At 43.9% G+C, this 14,072-nt stretch overlaps 1 protein-coding gene across 1 annotated transcript in view; it reads left to right on the forward strand.

Annotated features, from left to right (window-relative positions):
- Sec24d (SEC24 homolog D, COPII coat complex component) overlaps nt 1-12,182 on the forward strand; it is a 101,866-nt gene extending 89,684 nt beyond the window's left edge. The window contains exons 18-23 of the mRNA XM_021157473.2: nt 886-1,024; nt 1,659-1,777; nt 5,273-5,452; nt 7,281-7,472; nt 9,015-9,104; nt 11,362-12,182. Of these exons, the coding sequence (XP_021013132.1) occupies nt 886-1,024; nt 1,659-1,777; nt 5,273-5,452; nt 7,281-7,472; nt 9,015-9,104; nt 11,362-11,502 (861 nt within the window). The 3' untranslated portion in view covers nt 11,503-12,182. The remainder of the gene's footprint in view (nt 1-885; nt 1,025-1,658; nt 1,778-5,272; nt 5,453-7,280; nt 7,473-9,014; nt 9,105-11,361) is intronic.
- Nucleotides 12,183-14,072: the final 1,890 nt, after the last annotated feature.

The following is a 14,072-nucleotide window of genomic DNA, read 5'->3' on the forward strand; positions in this document are numbered from 1 at the left end:
TTTTGGGATAGCATTGGAAATGTAATTGAGGAAAATACGTAATAAAAAAAAATAACACACACATGCATATGTACATGTAATAACAATTAGTGAGATAAGAGGCCATGGGTTTTAAGGAGAGAGCGGAGGAGTGAATGGAATGGGAGGATTTGGAGAGAGGAAAGGCAAGGGAGAGATGTTGTGAAAGGGAGGGAGAAATCTCAAAAAAGAAAACAAAAGGCCCTACCTCCAAGTGAAGTCTTATTCTAAGGTGCAGGGCTGGGGGGTTAGAATGTCAGCATATAGGGGTCACAGTGTAGCCTCTGGGATTCTGCTAAGCATTATGTCATAAGCAAGTGGGATAGGACTGTCTTTGAGTAAATGTCAGTTAAAGAAATAAAATAAGAAAAATCGATTTAAAGCTCCTAGTTCTCAAACATCAGCTTTACACTGGAAGGGTGGAGAGATTGACCTAGGATGAGCAGAGTTCTAATGCTAGGTTTTGAATCACAGGCGCCTAGGTGGTGGCTGTGTTCCAGCAGATGTGAGTGCACTGTAAAAATAGCTATGCTCTTTCATGGGACGTGATCTTGGGCAGAGCTAGGCATGCATGCCAACTTTGTTTCTGGACGTAGGTCCATGGTAGTAAAATCTGTGAAATGCAAGTCAGTGTGAAATGTGCACAGATATTTACACGTGACTGGCTTGATCGCTTAAACCATTGAAATGTTACAGTGAATTAATTAGCTTTCCCCCAGTTATCATTCAATCTTGAAAAGTAACAGAGACACTGGGAATTTTTTAAAAAAGTTCATCTGCACATATGATTCTATACACTCCAGAGGGATTAAATTAGCTTGGCTGGGTCTGGTCAGTAATACCCAGGTCTCCATGTTGTTTCTGCAGTGTGCTGTGCTCTACACGACCATCAGTGGTCAGCGAAGACTCCGGATTCACAATCTCGCCTTAAACTGCAGCACCCAGCTAGCGGATCTGTACAAGAGCTGTGAAACAGATGCCCTTATCAACTTCTTTGCCAAGTCAGGTAGCGTCTTGCTAATCTCATAGCTCGGCGAGTCAGTTGAGACTCATTGGGTAACTAGTTAGAAGCTGGAAAATACTACAAGAACCGGTGAAATCGAAGGTTGGAGAATGGTCATCTCCTCTAGCCATAATGGGGGAGACCAGACTCTCCGGGGTCAGGCCACACAGATTTAGCCTAAGTTTTCTTGCTAGTGAGGCGTCTGAGGTGTAATGTAGGAGTGTGAGTGTGTTCTCTAGCACTGCTGACTTACACCACTCTTGATTATCTGAGCCCTGATGACTACGAAGCAGGATGGGTGATTTCTTTGCCCTTCTGAAAGCCTATACTTAAGGTATGGAAAAGAGCCTTCCAGCCTGCAGAAGTCAGGACCTGGGGAGATAACAAACTGCTCTGTCTTTTCTGTGTATGGAATTCTATTTCTAGTCGTTTCAAGATAAATATGGGTCGCTGTAACCCTTTGCCATAAGTAGACCAGTGTCCCTCTTTGCCTAGATCACACTAGTCAAAAGAGGAGCAGTGGAGAGCGTTATCCTTGTTTGGTCCGAAGATAACAGCAACTGGTTCCTTGTTATTATTCAAGGAGATCGGTTTCTAAAGCTTTCTGTCTTTTCTGTTTGCGGTTCGATGCTTCTAGCTTTTAAGGCAGTTTTGAACCAGCCTCTGAAGACCATCCGGGAAATTCTAGTTAATCAGACTGCCCATATGTTGGCGTGTTACCGGAAGCACTGTGCGAGTCCGTCGGCAGCAAGCCAGGTGAGGAGGTCCCTGCTGTCCTGAGCTGTCAGCGAATGCAGAGCACGCATGCAGCTGCTGTTCCAAGATGCTCTCAAGGAGAGCCTGCAGCCAAGGAAAGTGAGGGTGTGGCTAGGGTGGGGTGGGGGGAAGGTGACCCTGCACTTATGTACCTTTCTTTATAGCCAACATCAAAAAAGAAACTTGGGTTTTACAGGGTCTGACCAAAAAAATGAGACAGCCACAAATACACTGTTTATAAACAGAGAAATGTCACAATATGCTCGGATTCCCTTTTGTATACAGACCTAGGTATTTCGTTGTAAAATGTGAATACTTAAATATATTTGAGGCATATAAATAAGGTTGCCATGAATTGATGGTATTAATAACAGTGGCTCTTTCAAAGGTAAATATGTTATAGCATAGATGATGGAATTATTTTCACTTAAAAGTTACATAGACCTGACTGCCCTGCCTCTCTCTGTGTAGACCAGGCACTCCTTGAATGTGTGGCAATCCTCTTGTCTCAGCTTAAACAGTATTAATTACTTTGAAACAAGTGTCTCTGGGCATCATGGAAGTGGTTTGAACATTTAGGTAAACCTCGAGCCATTTGCCTTGCTTATCTCCTCTCATCACCGGCTTCCCTGTGTCAGGAAAGTTAGCTGCCACTTTTCACTGTGCGATCCTGAAGAGCTGGCTGATTTTGATTCAAAACGAATTCTGTGAGCAACTAGTGGAAATTTTTTTTCCAATTCTTTGTTAAAGTAGTTACTCCACATTTGAGGAAGCTGCCAGCAGGAAGAGAATACAGGCCATCTAAATTTACCAGCTGAGAGAAGAGGGCAAATGTTTGTTAGACCACACTTTACAGGGAAGTCCCCTTTGGGCTACCCGAAGTGATTATTCACCCATTCTTTTAATTTCTGTGTTGACAGTTATGCATGGCTGGTCAGTTCTCTTGGTTATATGTCTGGGGAGGGAACAGAGAACGGAATCAGGGGTCCAGGTTATTGAGGCCTACCTCAGCACTATGAGACCTGACTCCAAAAAAAAAAAAAAAAAAAAAAAAAAGGAAGGAAGGAAGGTAAGGGGATAAGAAAAGCAAGGCAGGCAGCCAGACAGGCAGAATTGGGAAGTGTGCTTGTTTGAGTCATGTGATCCCACCAGGTGCTTATGGACTCCATCTTGGATGGAGTCGAGTCATGAGCACTTTGCAGCCATCCACACTACCCATCTTGGATTTCTGGAAGACATTCTTCTGCCTCTGGAGTAGCTCTCCTTTCAGAAGGATCAGTTGACACAGAGCAGGTACAGTTAGTGTCTTCTCTCAAAGTTTATTTGCTAATATTAAAATGGCTTGCCTTTAAAGACCTTAAATGAAAAAAAAAAAAAACGATCTTGCTTGTTTAAGGGGGAAAAGTAAAACTTGCTATCTCATTCTGGTTTAAAAGCTAGAAGACTTGTATCTACACCCAATCACCTGCTTTTATGGCTTAAATGTAGAGCAAACCATTGAGACACTTGTTTTACTCAGGGCAAGGCAATAGAGCGGATTCCTGCTCTCTGAAATTGCGATTTGTCCTTTTCCATTTGAGCCTTTCATGGCACCCTTCAACCACCAATGAAGCTAGGGTCCTGGAGATCCAGTCATCTCCAACACCCACCTCCATATACTGGTAACCTGAGGACCAAGCCTTCAATACTGCGTCTGTAGAACACTTTCCAGATCCAGACCCCAACACCAAGCCAGACCATCAAGACACATACCTTGATTGTGTAACGGACCTGTGTGGACTGCTTTTGCAGTTACCAAAGCCACTGGGCTATGACATTTAAGGAGGAACCACTCAGACTCAGGGGCTCTGCCGTGAGAAGCATCAGAAGAATGTTCCAGTAACTGTTCTGGTTTACATATGTGGGCTCATTAACTTTAGGAACGCTAATAAGCCACTCGTATTATTTGAGAGTGAAATGTTCCTCACAAGGCAAACGAGGGGCTGAAGAGCTGGCTCAGCAGTTAAGAACACTTGGTACTGCGTTTGATCTCCAGCAGCCACATGGTGGCTCACAACCATCTGGGACTCCAGTTCCAAGGGATCCTGTAGTCTCTTCTGACCTCTGAGAACACTAGAAATTCATGTACCGCACACACATACATTGGAGCAAAACATTTGCACACTTAAAATAAAGTAAATCTTTTATTTAAAATGCCAGTGAAGTCCTCTTAAAAAAAAAAAAAAAGACAGAGACTTTAACTACAAAATTGCCAATGTTTTTGTTCATGACTGCTTTGTTGTTAGAAAATGCAAAACATTTTCCAAACTCGGTCAAACCAGGGTTGGATGGATTTTGGCTCTCCCCTAACCCTTGCTCTCCAGGGTAATTTCACTAATTTCAGGGGAGATTTTACAGTAATAATCTGTGGCTACACACTTTCCTTCTAACCTCAGGGACATTAGTAACACTTCCTTCTTGTTTTCTTCCACTCTAATGATGCTTTCCTCCATCAGCCTTCTTTCCTGTTTCTCTTCCTTTCTTCCCTCTGGTCCGTACAACCCAGCCCTCTCTAGCCAGCCTCTGTAGAGCTGTCTTCATAAGTGCCAAGCTCACCCTGCTGTGGCACTTAAAATGATGGATATATAAACAACCTGAATATTCCTGGTTAACTTGAGGCAGTGAGTAAAATTCCAGGATGTTGGGAGGGTAAATATGCACTTCTGTCTGTGAAGCCAAGAGCATGTATTCTTCATACAAGTTGCTTAGAAATGGCACTGGGGCCGCTGGCTCTGGATCATGACCGTGTCCCAGTTCCTGCATCTTCTGTTTACTCACTCTGGTGCCTTGAAGTGAGATCAGATGTTGAGGTAAAACACTGTGGAATGTGCTTGCCTAAATCAGCAACAATTTTCTGATACTGTTATACTTCTTACTCAGCAGAATATGAGAAGAGACTTCTGATATGAAGGTGTACATATGAAGGAAGGGTATAAGATGTGGAATGCATCCTGTCAGGGTCCTGAGGGGAGCTTTTCTTGTCATTGAGGATTGGAGGATTCTGATAATACACGCCAACCCCCCCACACACATACATATATACACACATACACATACACTCATACATATACATACACACACTTTTTTTTTCATTAGAAAGGTAGATAGCTAAAGGGCTAGGAAGATTTCTGTCAGCAAGGCCCAGGCCTCACAAATATGAGGACCTCATTAATCTCCAGAGCCGGTATCAAAACCCTGGGCACAATAGAGGGGTGTGATCGTGTCGTCTCATGCTGGGGAAGTAGACACAGGAAGGTCCCTGGGGCTCACCATTCTGCTAGCTGGCTTTACTGGTGAGACAGTCTCAAAGGAAATGGAAGTCCATGCTAGTATGATACCGGAAGTTGTCTTCTGGCCTGCCTGCCTGCAGACACACACACACACATATACAGGTATACAAAGAGAGAGAAAGGTAAAAATAGGAAACAGTCATGAAACAAGTGTTTTCTCTTTCAGCTTATACTGCCAGATTCCATGAAGGTGCTGCCTGTGTACATGAACAGTTTGTTGAAAAACTGTGTGCTGCTCAGCAGACCAGAGATCTCCCCTGATGAGCGGGCTTACCAGCGGCAGCTGGTCATGACCATGGGTGTGGCTGACTCCCAGCTCTTCTTCTATCCACTGCTCCTGCCAATCGTAAGCATGGGCCCTGGAGATGTCCGGGAGGGAAGCATGTGTTGGAGTCAGCACTGTGCAGCCTGGGCCCGTAGCAGAAGCTCTCCAGCATGCAGCATGCTCATGTGCTCAGCGTGGCCGGGGAAGGGTGTAAGGAGTCCTGCTTCACTGGCTTGTTCAGGTCCCTTTCCTTTCTGCATTATTCTCAAGGTGGTAGTAATCCATTAAGTAGGCCCTTTTAGAAGTCTATAAACAAGTTGGTGCCAGAAGACTTCAACCGAATTCCACATCTTAGAAGACCACTCACTTCTACATATGCTGGGGGAATCTTGTGTGGGCGTGTGTGGTCTGTCTTCCTATAATGTGTGACTAAGAGTCACCGTGTGCAGTCAGAGGCTAACAGATGAACACATACTTGAGGGTACTCATGCCATGCAAGAGTCTAGCTGCTGGTGTCCTCAGTGGCTCCCATGGCAACGCATTTCTCTCTATTGAGGTGTGGTTAACGTCTTGAAAGCCCTGCACTCTGCCTGGTGGGATGTGTACAACTCCTCCTTGATCATAGTGCTAACAGACAGTAGGCACTTGTAGTTGTTGCTGGGAATATTAAAAAGAACGGCAAGTTCCCGTGCTACACCCAGGTTCTCTCTGCCCCTGTCTCTAATCCTCTGTCTCTAAGCTAGCCCCCATAGCCCTTCCCAGCTCCAGTTCACTTGTCTCAGTACCGCCTGTACCTTCTCAGCCAAAAACCCCCTGTGGTTGGCGGTCCCACATTCCACTAACCCAGTAAAACAAAACTCTAGAAGCTTATAATTAATCAGTCAGATTTATATATCAATAAATTCTCAATATACAAGATGCCCACACAATAAATTCAGGGCCAGTTGATAATGGTACATACAAGCTGCCCACCTAGTTTAGACAAGTTACGCCAATTATTCTATCCCTATATGATATTATATCTACCTGTGGCTATATAAAACCATGTGGAATCTGAATCATCCTGTTCGTCCTCAATCTTGCTTCCTTTTCTTTCTTCTGTGTTGCTCCCTGTCTTGCAACTCTTAGCTCCACCTCCCTTTTCCCTGTGCAATCACAGGCCTCCTGCTGCACTAATAGTTAAATTAATTAGACAGAGAAAATCCTGCCACAAGTAGTGATGTGGCCAGTGATAAATTGTGTTAGAAACAAAGGATATTATTTCGATGGATATGAGGGTAAGAAATGAATTATTTCAAATGATCGGTTGCCACATAAAATTGGATTGTCAACAGTGGGTGAGTCAATGGGTTAGAAACTGAGTCCAGCCTGTGAGAAGCACCTCCTTGCCTGCGTTCTATCCCTCAGGCCAGTCCAGGGCATCACTGGCCCAGTGTTAGCCTTCTCTCCCCCTTTCTGAGCTCTGTCCTCTTATATAGTGACAGCCATACAGGTCTCTTTGCAGATCCTCAACACCCTACTCAGGCTCTTACCTCAGGATCTGCGCATATGTGCTTCTGTGTGTCTGGAATGTTCTTTTCATTTCTCCAGGCTCAGCTCCTAACCTCTTCTCACCTCCTTAGGTAGCCTTACTCACGACTACCTTTGCCAGCTGCCTTCATAGCCCCGCCCCACACTGACACTTATCCTGGTTACCGTTCACTTCCTGTACAGCTCTTAAAGGCACCTACAAGTATGCACGTCCTATTTTATGCAACCGGCCTTTCTCCCTCAAAAAGACCACTAGCTGCACAAGGCAGAGGTTCTTGTAAGTTTTAATTAACTATGGGGAAGGGGAAGAGAAAGGAAGGAAGGAGAAGAGAGAGGAACAGAGGAACAAGTTCTGAGTGTCTTGACTTTGCCCAAACAGCACACGTTAGATGTGAAGAGCGCAGCACTGCCACCAGCCGTCCGCTGCTCCGAGTCCCGACTCTCTGAAGAAGGAATATTCCTGCTGGCTAATGGTCTGAACATGTTCTTATGGTTTGGAGTGGGCAGCCCACCAGAGCTGATTCAGGGAATATTTAATGTGCCATCGTTTGCACATATCAACACAGATATGGCAAGTATTCTTCAGTTTTTGTGATAACCCTCAAATATAAATTTTGATTTTATGTGCAGTTTTATGATACAAAGGAGAAAAACAGTGTGTGTTTATATAGCTCGATATGAGAATCGTATTTTGATGAATAAAAATGAGAAAGGGTAAAGTAATTTACTGAAGTGTTAACCTAAACAGGGCTTCACTAGAAACTGATAATGCAGAGATGGAGAGATGGCTTGTAGTTAGGAATGTTTGCTGTCCTTGCAGAGGACCTCACACACACACACACACACACACACACACACACACACACACACACACACACTGCAGCAGCAGTGTGCTCCTGATGAACTAGTGAAGCCAGAGGCAGGTTCTTGTGGGTGATAAGGTCGGGGGTAGAACCTGCATTTAGTTTTCAACTCAGGTTTCTTCATCCTTGCTGATGAACTGCCTGTTTGAGAACATTCAGAATCCTTCATAGATATTTTGCTTCATACTAAGATTAATGAGGCACAAAATAAAAACCACACAAAACAGATTGTGTCCCAAATCCCACCCTAAACCCTCTCTTCTGTTAGTCATGACAAATGAAATCATGTGTTGATAAAGAAGTGAATACACATATCTGTTTTCAAAATATCTTAGGAAACTTGGCACTAATGTCAGAGCTAACATTGGCACAGACTTCCCTGTAAGCCCTCAGTGCACATGAGATTGTGGGTCTCTCAGCCACAGGGAATCCTGGGCCTGGGCTTGTATTAACACACCTCCTCACTAGTTTTCAAGAAAATGAAACAAAACTAAGACCCTAATAGACTCATTTGGCACTCTGGGATATATGTGTGAGACTTGTGTTATGCATAATACTATTTCTTGAATCAAATGATTCATGATGATTCCATAAAATCTACACAAGGGATGGAGTAACAGTGATAAATATTCTGCCCTCCTCAGAACTATGAGATACCGTGGCTGTAGTTTTCCCTAAGACTTGAAGCCTTACTTTATGGGGTGCTTCCTCACCATGGTGGCTAACTCACAGGCAGAGTGACTGCATCTTGGTATCTTCTCACTGAGAAGGCAGCATTAGCATCCTGTCTTTCTTAACTGAAGAACTCCAAATGCAGCTGTGCTGTTTACAAGCTAAACAGATGTCGTGGAAATGAAAAGGGCAGAAACTCTTGGAGGAATCAGCCCTTGTGGTTTCTTTAACGGTGGAACACTGTAGAATTTGGTAAAGAAGGGAAAGAGACATTCTTTTCACTCCCGATATGACATTGAAAGAGCTTAGTCACCTTCGTCTTTAGACCATCTCTTCCTAAAATACACCGCAGCCATGACCTGTGTCTCTGAAAGAGATAACTCGTTCATGTGTGCTAATAAAAATGAGTGGTTTATAGTTTAGTTTTCCATGTTTTCAGTTTTCAGGTAAATGAACTGAGCCAATAAATAGTCTATGCGGCACATGAGAGATGCCTCTAACATTCCGGGGGTCTCATATTGCTGCTTCTGTTCTAAGTGTCTCAAGTTGTACTGAAATTGTGGTGCTCTTACATTTAGACATCGCTGCCTGAGGTGGGAAGTCCACACTCTCAACAACTCAGAATGATAATGAATAATATCCAGCAAAAGAAGCCATACTCAATGAAGGTAAAATGAAAATCTCCCCTCTTCCTTCAAGACTTATTTCTTCAGAAACCTTTTAATGCATGTTCATAGTTGATCATATGTCATATTCATGATCTTTGATAGCAAACGTCCACCTCTGAGTATGTCTAGATACTTCTTAAGCACAAGCATAAACATCAACAGCTGTGACCATGGGCTTTCTTACTAGACACCAACTTCCCGATCCTGACGTCATCCTTCCTTGTAGTGCGGAAGTAACTGCTGTCATCGATGTCCTTTGCAATAGCTTTCCTTTAGTGCCTCATCCTATGTAGTCATAGAAATATCCTTCAGAACATTTCCAAAGTGGTTTGTTTTATATCTGGAAGACTTTGCAATTATAATTACCCTAAACCATTTTATTATTTTGTTTGAATAATGTCCTGAATCCAAAGTTAGACTTTGTTGCCAAGTCGGAGCTTCTCTCCACCCATCTCTGTAAGCTGTGCTGGAGCCCCAGCTGCTGTGCACCCATCTCTGTAAGCTGTGCTGGAGCCCCAGCTGCTCTGCACCCATTTCCTCTGTAAGCTGTGTGCTGGAGCCCCCAGCTGCTCTGCACCCATCTGTGTAAGCTGTGCTGGAGCTCCAGCTGCTCTGCACCCATCTCCTCTGTAAGCTGTGCTGGAGCCTCCGGGGTTTGGAGCTTTCCAGTGGGGACACTGTTGAACTCCTTACTCTAAAGTATGAGACACTTTGGATGCCTGCCTCTGCATGGCCCAGGCTACTGTTTTCTCTTGAAGTGCAAACTGGATGCTAATCTCAATTACTAATCTTCACCATAGAAGTAACTCCTGCGTGCAGACATCAGCTCTCAGTAGAGCTGAGGTAGCGGAAATCTAACAGCCTCACAGTCTCTAGACATCTGGGTGAACAGTTGACATTCAAGAACTGTTTCCATCCAGTATGGGCTCAGTGCACAGGCAGGGTCTGGGGCTGGAGAGAAGCCCAAGTACTCCACACATGCTGGGGGAGTGTTAGTCCTGAACTAGAGCTCCAGTCTCTGGAAATTCATCTGCACAAGTTCTTGCCTTAGTCAATTTTCAATCTCTCTTTTTAAATTAAACTTTAAAATTATACGTGTGTGTGTGTGTGTGTGTGTGTGTGTGTGTGTGTGTGTAAACCTGAATTTGAAGCATGGGCATTCTCTCTATGACTCCTGGCCTCCTGGCCATGCCGCACATCTCTCCTACTATACAGATGATGCGGGTGCTAGCTGCAGGTCTTCTTGTGTAGGCACTCCTTACGGTCTCACCAATGAAGGATATCAGGGCCCAGGCTCTTCTTCCTTATATAGGGAACGGTGTTAGCATTTCCACATGGACTCAATATACACTATATGGAGAGATTCTACATTTTCATATTACATCTTACATATCTGTTGTTTCTTGCATTTACAGCACAGGCCAATTAGAGCTATAAGCACAAAGCAGTCCGCGGAGCTGTGGCTGCACCGGGGGCAGTGGGTCTGTTGCCATGAGCAGTGGTGCTTCTGACTTAGTCTCTCTCTCTCATATGTACTCCGTTTCATCTCTATCCCTATTCTTATTCTGGCCACCACCCACCTAGACTTATGGCACTCTAGTTAGTTCCCTTCTTCTCACTAATGTACTCACTGCTACTTGTTGGCTCCCATTTCCTCTGCCGCACGCATATCCTGTGTCCTGCAAAGGGCCCAGACTCACTATTATGGGGATTGTCTCTAATCCCTTCCCACGCTTTTAAATGTCTGTAATAAGTTACATGCTGACTGTCTCTATATCGCTGCTATACAGCACACTGTGTACCAGTCTGGAATGTTCTCTGACCTGCCCTGTCCTTTGAGACTTAGGTGACAGTGATTGCCAGTGTGAAGTGTTTTGTCCCATGGCATTCTATTTATGATAAGTTTTCATGTTGATTTGCCACTTAATATTGTCTCTGGGGGTTAAATGCTAGTGTCTCTTTCCTCTTCCAAGTAACAGGCACAGAGCTGGAGAGATGGTACACACTGCCCTTTCAGAAGACTGAATTCTATTCTCTGCACCCACATCGGGTGACTGTAATCCTGGCTCCAGGGATCTACACACGGGGACACACAAACACACACACACACACACATACCTTTTAAAAACCCACGGAAACAGACATGCTCACATCATCCAGGCCCCACACTGCTACCACATTTGGTGGGATTGAAGCAACGAGACTGCTGCACCTTACTCACAGTGTGTTCCTAACCAGCTGTTGTCCGATCTCCTAGCTCATCGTGGTTAAACAGCGAGAGCAGCGGGAGATGGCTTTCCGACAGTTCCTGGTGGAAGATAAAGGGCTCTATGGAGGATCGTCGTACGTGGATTTCCTCTGCTGTGTTCACAAGGAGATCTGTCAACTGCTTAACTGAGCCCTCGGCTCTCCCTCTGGTTGCATTCCCGAGGAGACAGTCTCCGACTTGGTGCCTAATTTTCTGATGATAGTAGGCTAGTTTTCATTTCTTGATCACTTTCAGGACAGCTTGCCTGGACAGCACACAGACCTTCAGCTCGGGTGCTCAGGTGGCAAGCCCGTGGAGGTGTGGGGGGTACTGTAAAGGGAAGAGTCCATTACTGGCTGTCCAGCTTCTAATTTCTAAAGCTGACACAATTTGCATTTCATAAATACATAGTTTACAGAACCATTCGCAGCCTCAATTTTCTTTGTGCTTGTTATATAAATTATTTTTCAAACTGTATAGATTCATGATAAAATTATCTTGGTTCCTCTCTCTTTTACCGTGAGAGGAAAAGACTTCATTTTTATCTTATACCTAATTTTTTTAAAACCCCATGATGACATTAAACAGAATTTTTTTTTCCAACATAAAATCTGCACAGCAGACTTTTAAAAAGCCTGAAATCTGTCCGGTAGAACAATTTGTGTTCTCCTTTTTTCATAATTATATATTGTCTGTTTAAAATATTTTCCAGTTGTTTTGTCTATAAAACGGTATCTATATTCTTAATGGTTCTTTGTACAATTTTGATGGTTTCTACCTGTATATAATGGATCTTAACCAATATCAATAAATTACTTCATGTACTCTGGCTTACTGTGTTTTATGTCTTTTGAAAATTTAAACAGAAATAAGGTTATCACAGGAAGTACATAGCAAAAAAATCCCACTGGATGGCTGAGAACAAACCTGGAGCTCTGTAAAGGGTTTCGTAGTATAGTGTCAGGCTGTCAGAAACACTCCTTGAAAAGAGTGTTTATAAGATCCTCAGTACAGACACCGCCAGCTGAGCTGCTTGTACCTGGGAACTCTGCTCTTGGCTCCTGGTGTTACATTTCCTTCAGTATACAAAGTAATAAATAGTTCTCTCAAAAACTTTAAAAAAATGGTTAACTATGTCCTTGTAAGAAAAGCAAATGGAAACTGGTCACATGAGACCATGATTAATGAATATATATGTAAACGGAGGAGAATGGCAACTCTTCTATGGGTGCCTTCCTCAGCTTCATCACAGACAGGATATATGTTAATTGCTGCAGCACAGTGGAGTATGCAACACCTCCCCAGATCCTCAGGCTTACAGCTATTTCTATGCTTGTTCCTAGCAGCAGACTTCCTCTTGTTAGCTTCCTTTACATATGAAGTCACCTTACAGCAGCTCAGCACAGCATCTGTAGGTTGGTGGGTGCCAGAAAATTTAGACTAGCAGATACATATACAGACCTAGTAAAATGCACTTGTGCTAGCCGACTAGTGGGACGTTCAGACTGACTTGGAGTTTCACAAGAGCTGAAGGTCCAAAAAACTAAAAGTGATGGAGGCATCTGTGGAAAGCTGGTTATTTGAAAGGAGTTTGCCATTAAGAGAAATGGGGTGAAAGCAAATGTGGCCTCAGTGCAGAAGCAAAGGGACTGAGGGACCATGCTGCAGCCCAGCATGGAGACTAGGCACAGGATCTGGATCCAGCACGAACTCTGTACTGCTTCTACCGCAGCTGTGACACTGGGTTTAAGAATGGTTTCTGGAGTCCAGTTTCTTGAGTTGTTTGTATATATTGGATATTAGTCCCCTATCGCATTTAGGATAGGTAAAGATCCTTTCCCAATCTGTTGGTGGCCTTTTTGTCTGACAGTGTCTTTTGCCTTACAGAAGCTTTGCAATTCTATGAGGTTCCATTTGTCGATTCTTGATCTTACAGCACAAGCCATTGAAATTCTGTTCAGGAATTTTTCTCCTGTGCCCATATTTTCGAGGTTTTCCCCCAATTTTTCCTCTATAAGTTTCAGTGTCTCTGGTTTTATATGGAATTCCTTGATCCACTTAAGGCTTGAGCTTTGTACAAGGAGATAAGAATGGATCAATTTGCATTCTTCTACATGATAACCACTGGTTTAGCCAGCACCATTTATTGAAAATGCTCTTTTTTTTCCGCTGGATGGTTTCAGTTCCTTTGTCAAAGAACAAGTGACCATAGGTGTGTGGGTTCATTTCTGGGTCAATTCTATTCCATTGGTCTACCTGTCTATTGCTGTACCAGTACCATGCTGAATTTATCACAATTGCTCTATAGTACAGCTTGAGGTCAGGCATGGTGATTCCCATAAACAGCCACCAAACCCAGACACTATTGCATATGCCAGCAAGATTTTGCTGACAGGACCCTGATATAGCTGTCTCTTGTGAGGCTATGCCAGTGCCTGGCAAATACAGAAGTGGATGCTCACAGTCATCTATAGGATGAAACACAGAGCCCCCAGTGGAGGAGATAGAAGTAGTACCCAAGGAGCTGAAGGTGTCTGCAACCCTGTAGGTGGAACAATAATATGAACTAACCAGTACCCCCTAGAGCTCATGTCTCTAGCTGCATATGAGGCAGAAGATGGCCTAGTCGGCCATCAATGGGAGGAGAAGCCCTTGGTCTTGCGAAGATTATATGCCCCAGTACAGGGGAATGCCAGGGCCAGGAAGCAGGAGTTGGGGGG

Source organism: Mus caroli, chromosome 3 (assembly GCF_900094665.2).
Source record: "Mus caroli chromosome 3, CAROLI_EIJ_v1.1, whole genome shotgun sequence".
Taxonomy (NCBI): Eukaryota; Metazoa; Chordata; class Mammalia; order Rodentia; family Muridae; genus Mus; species Mus caroli.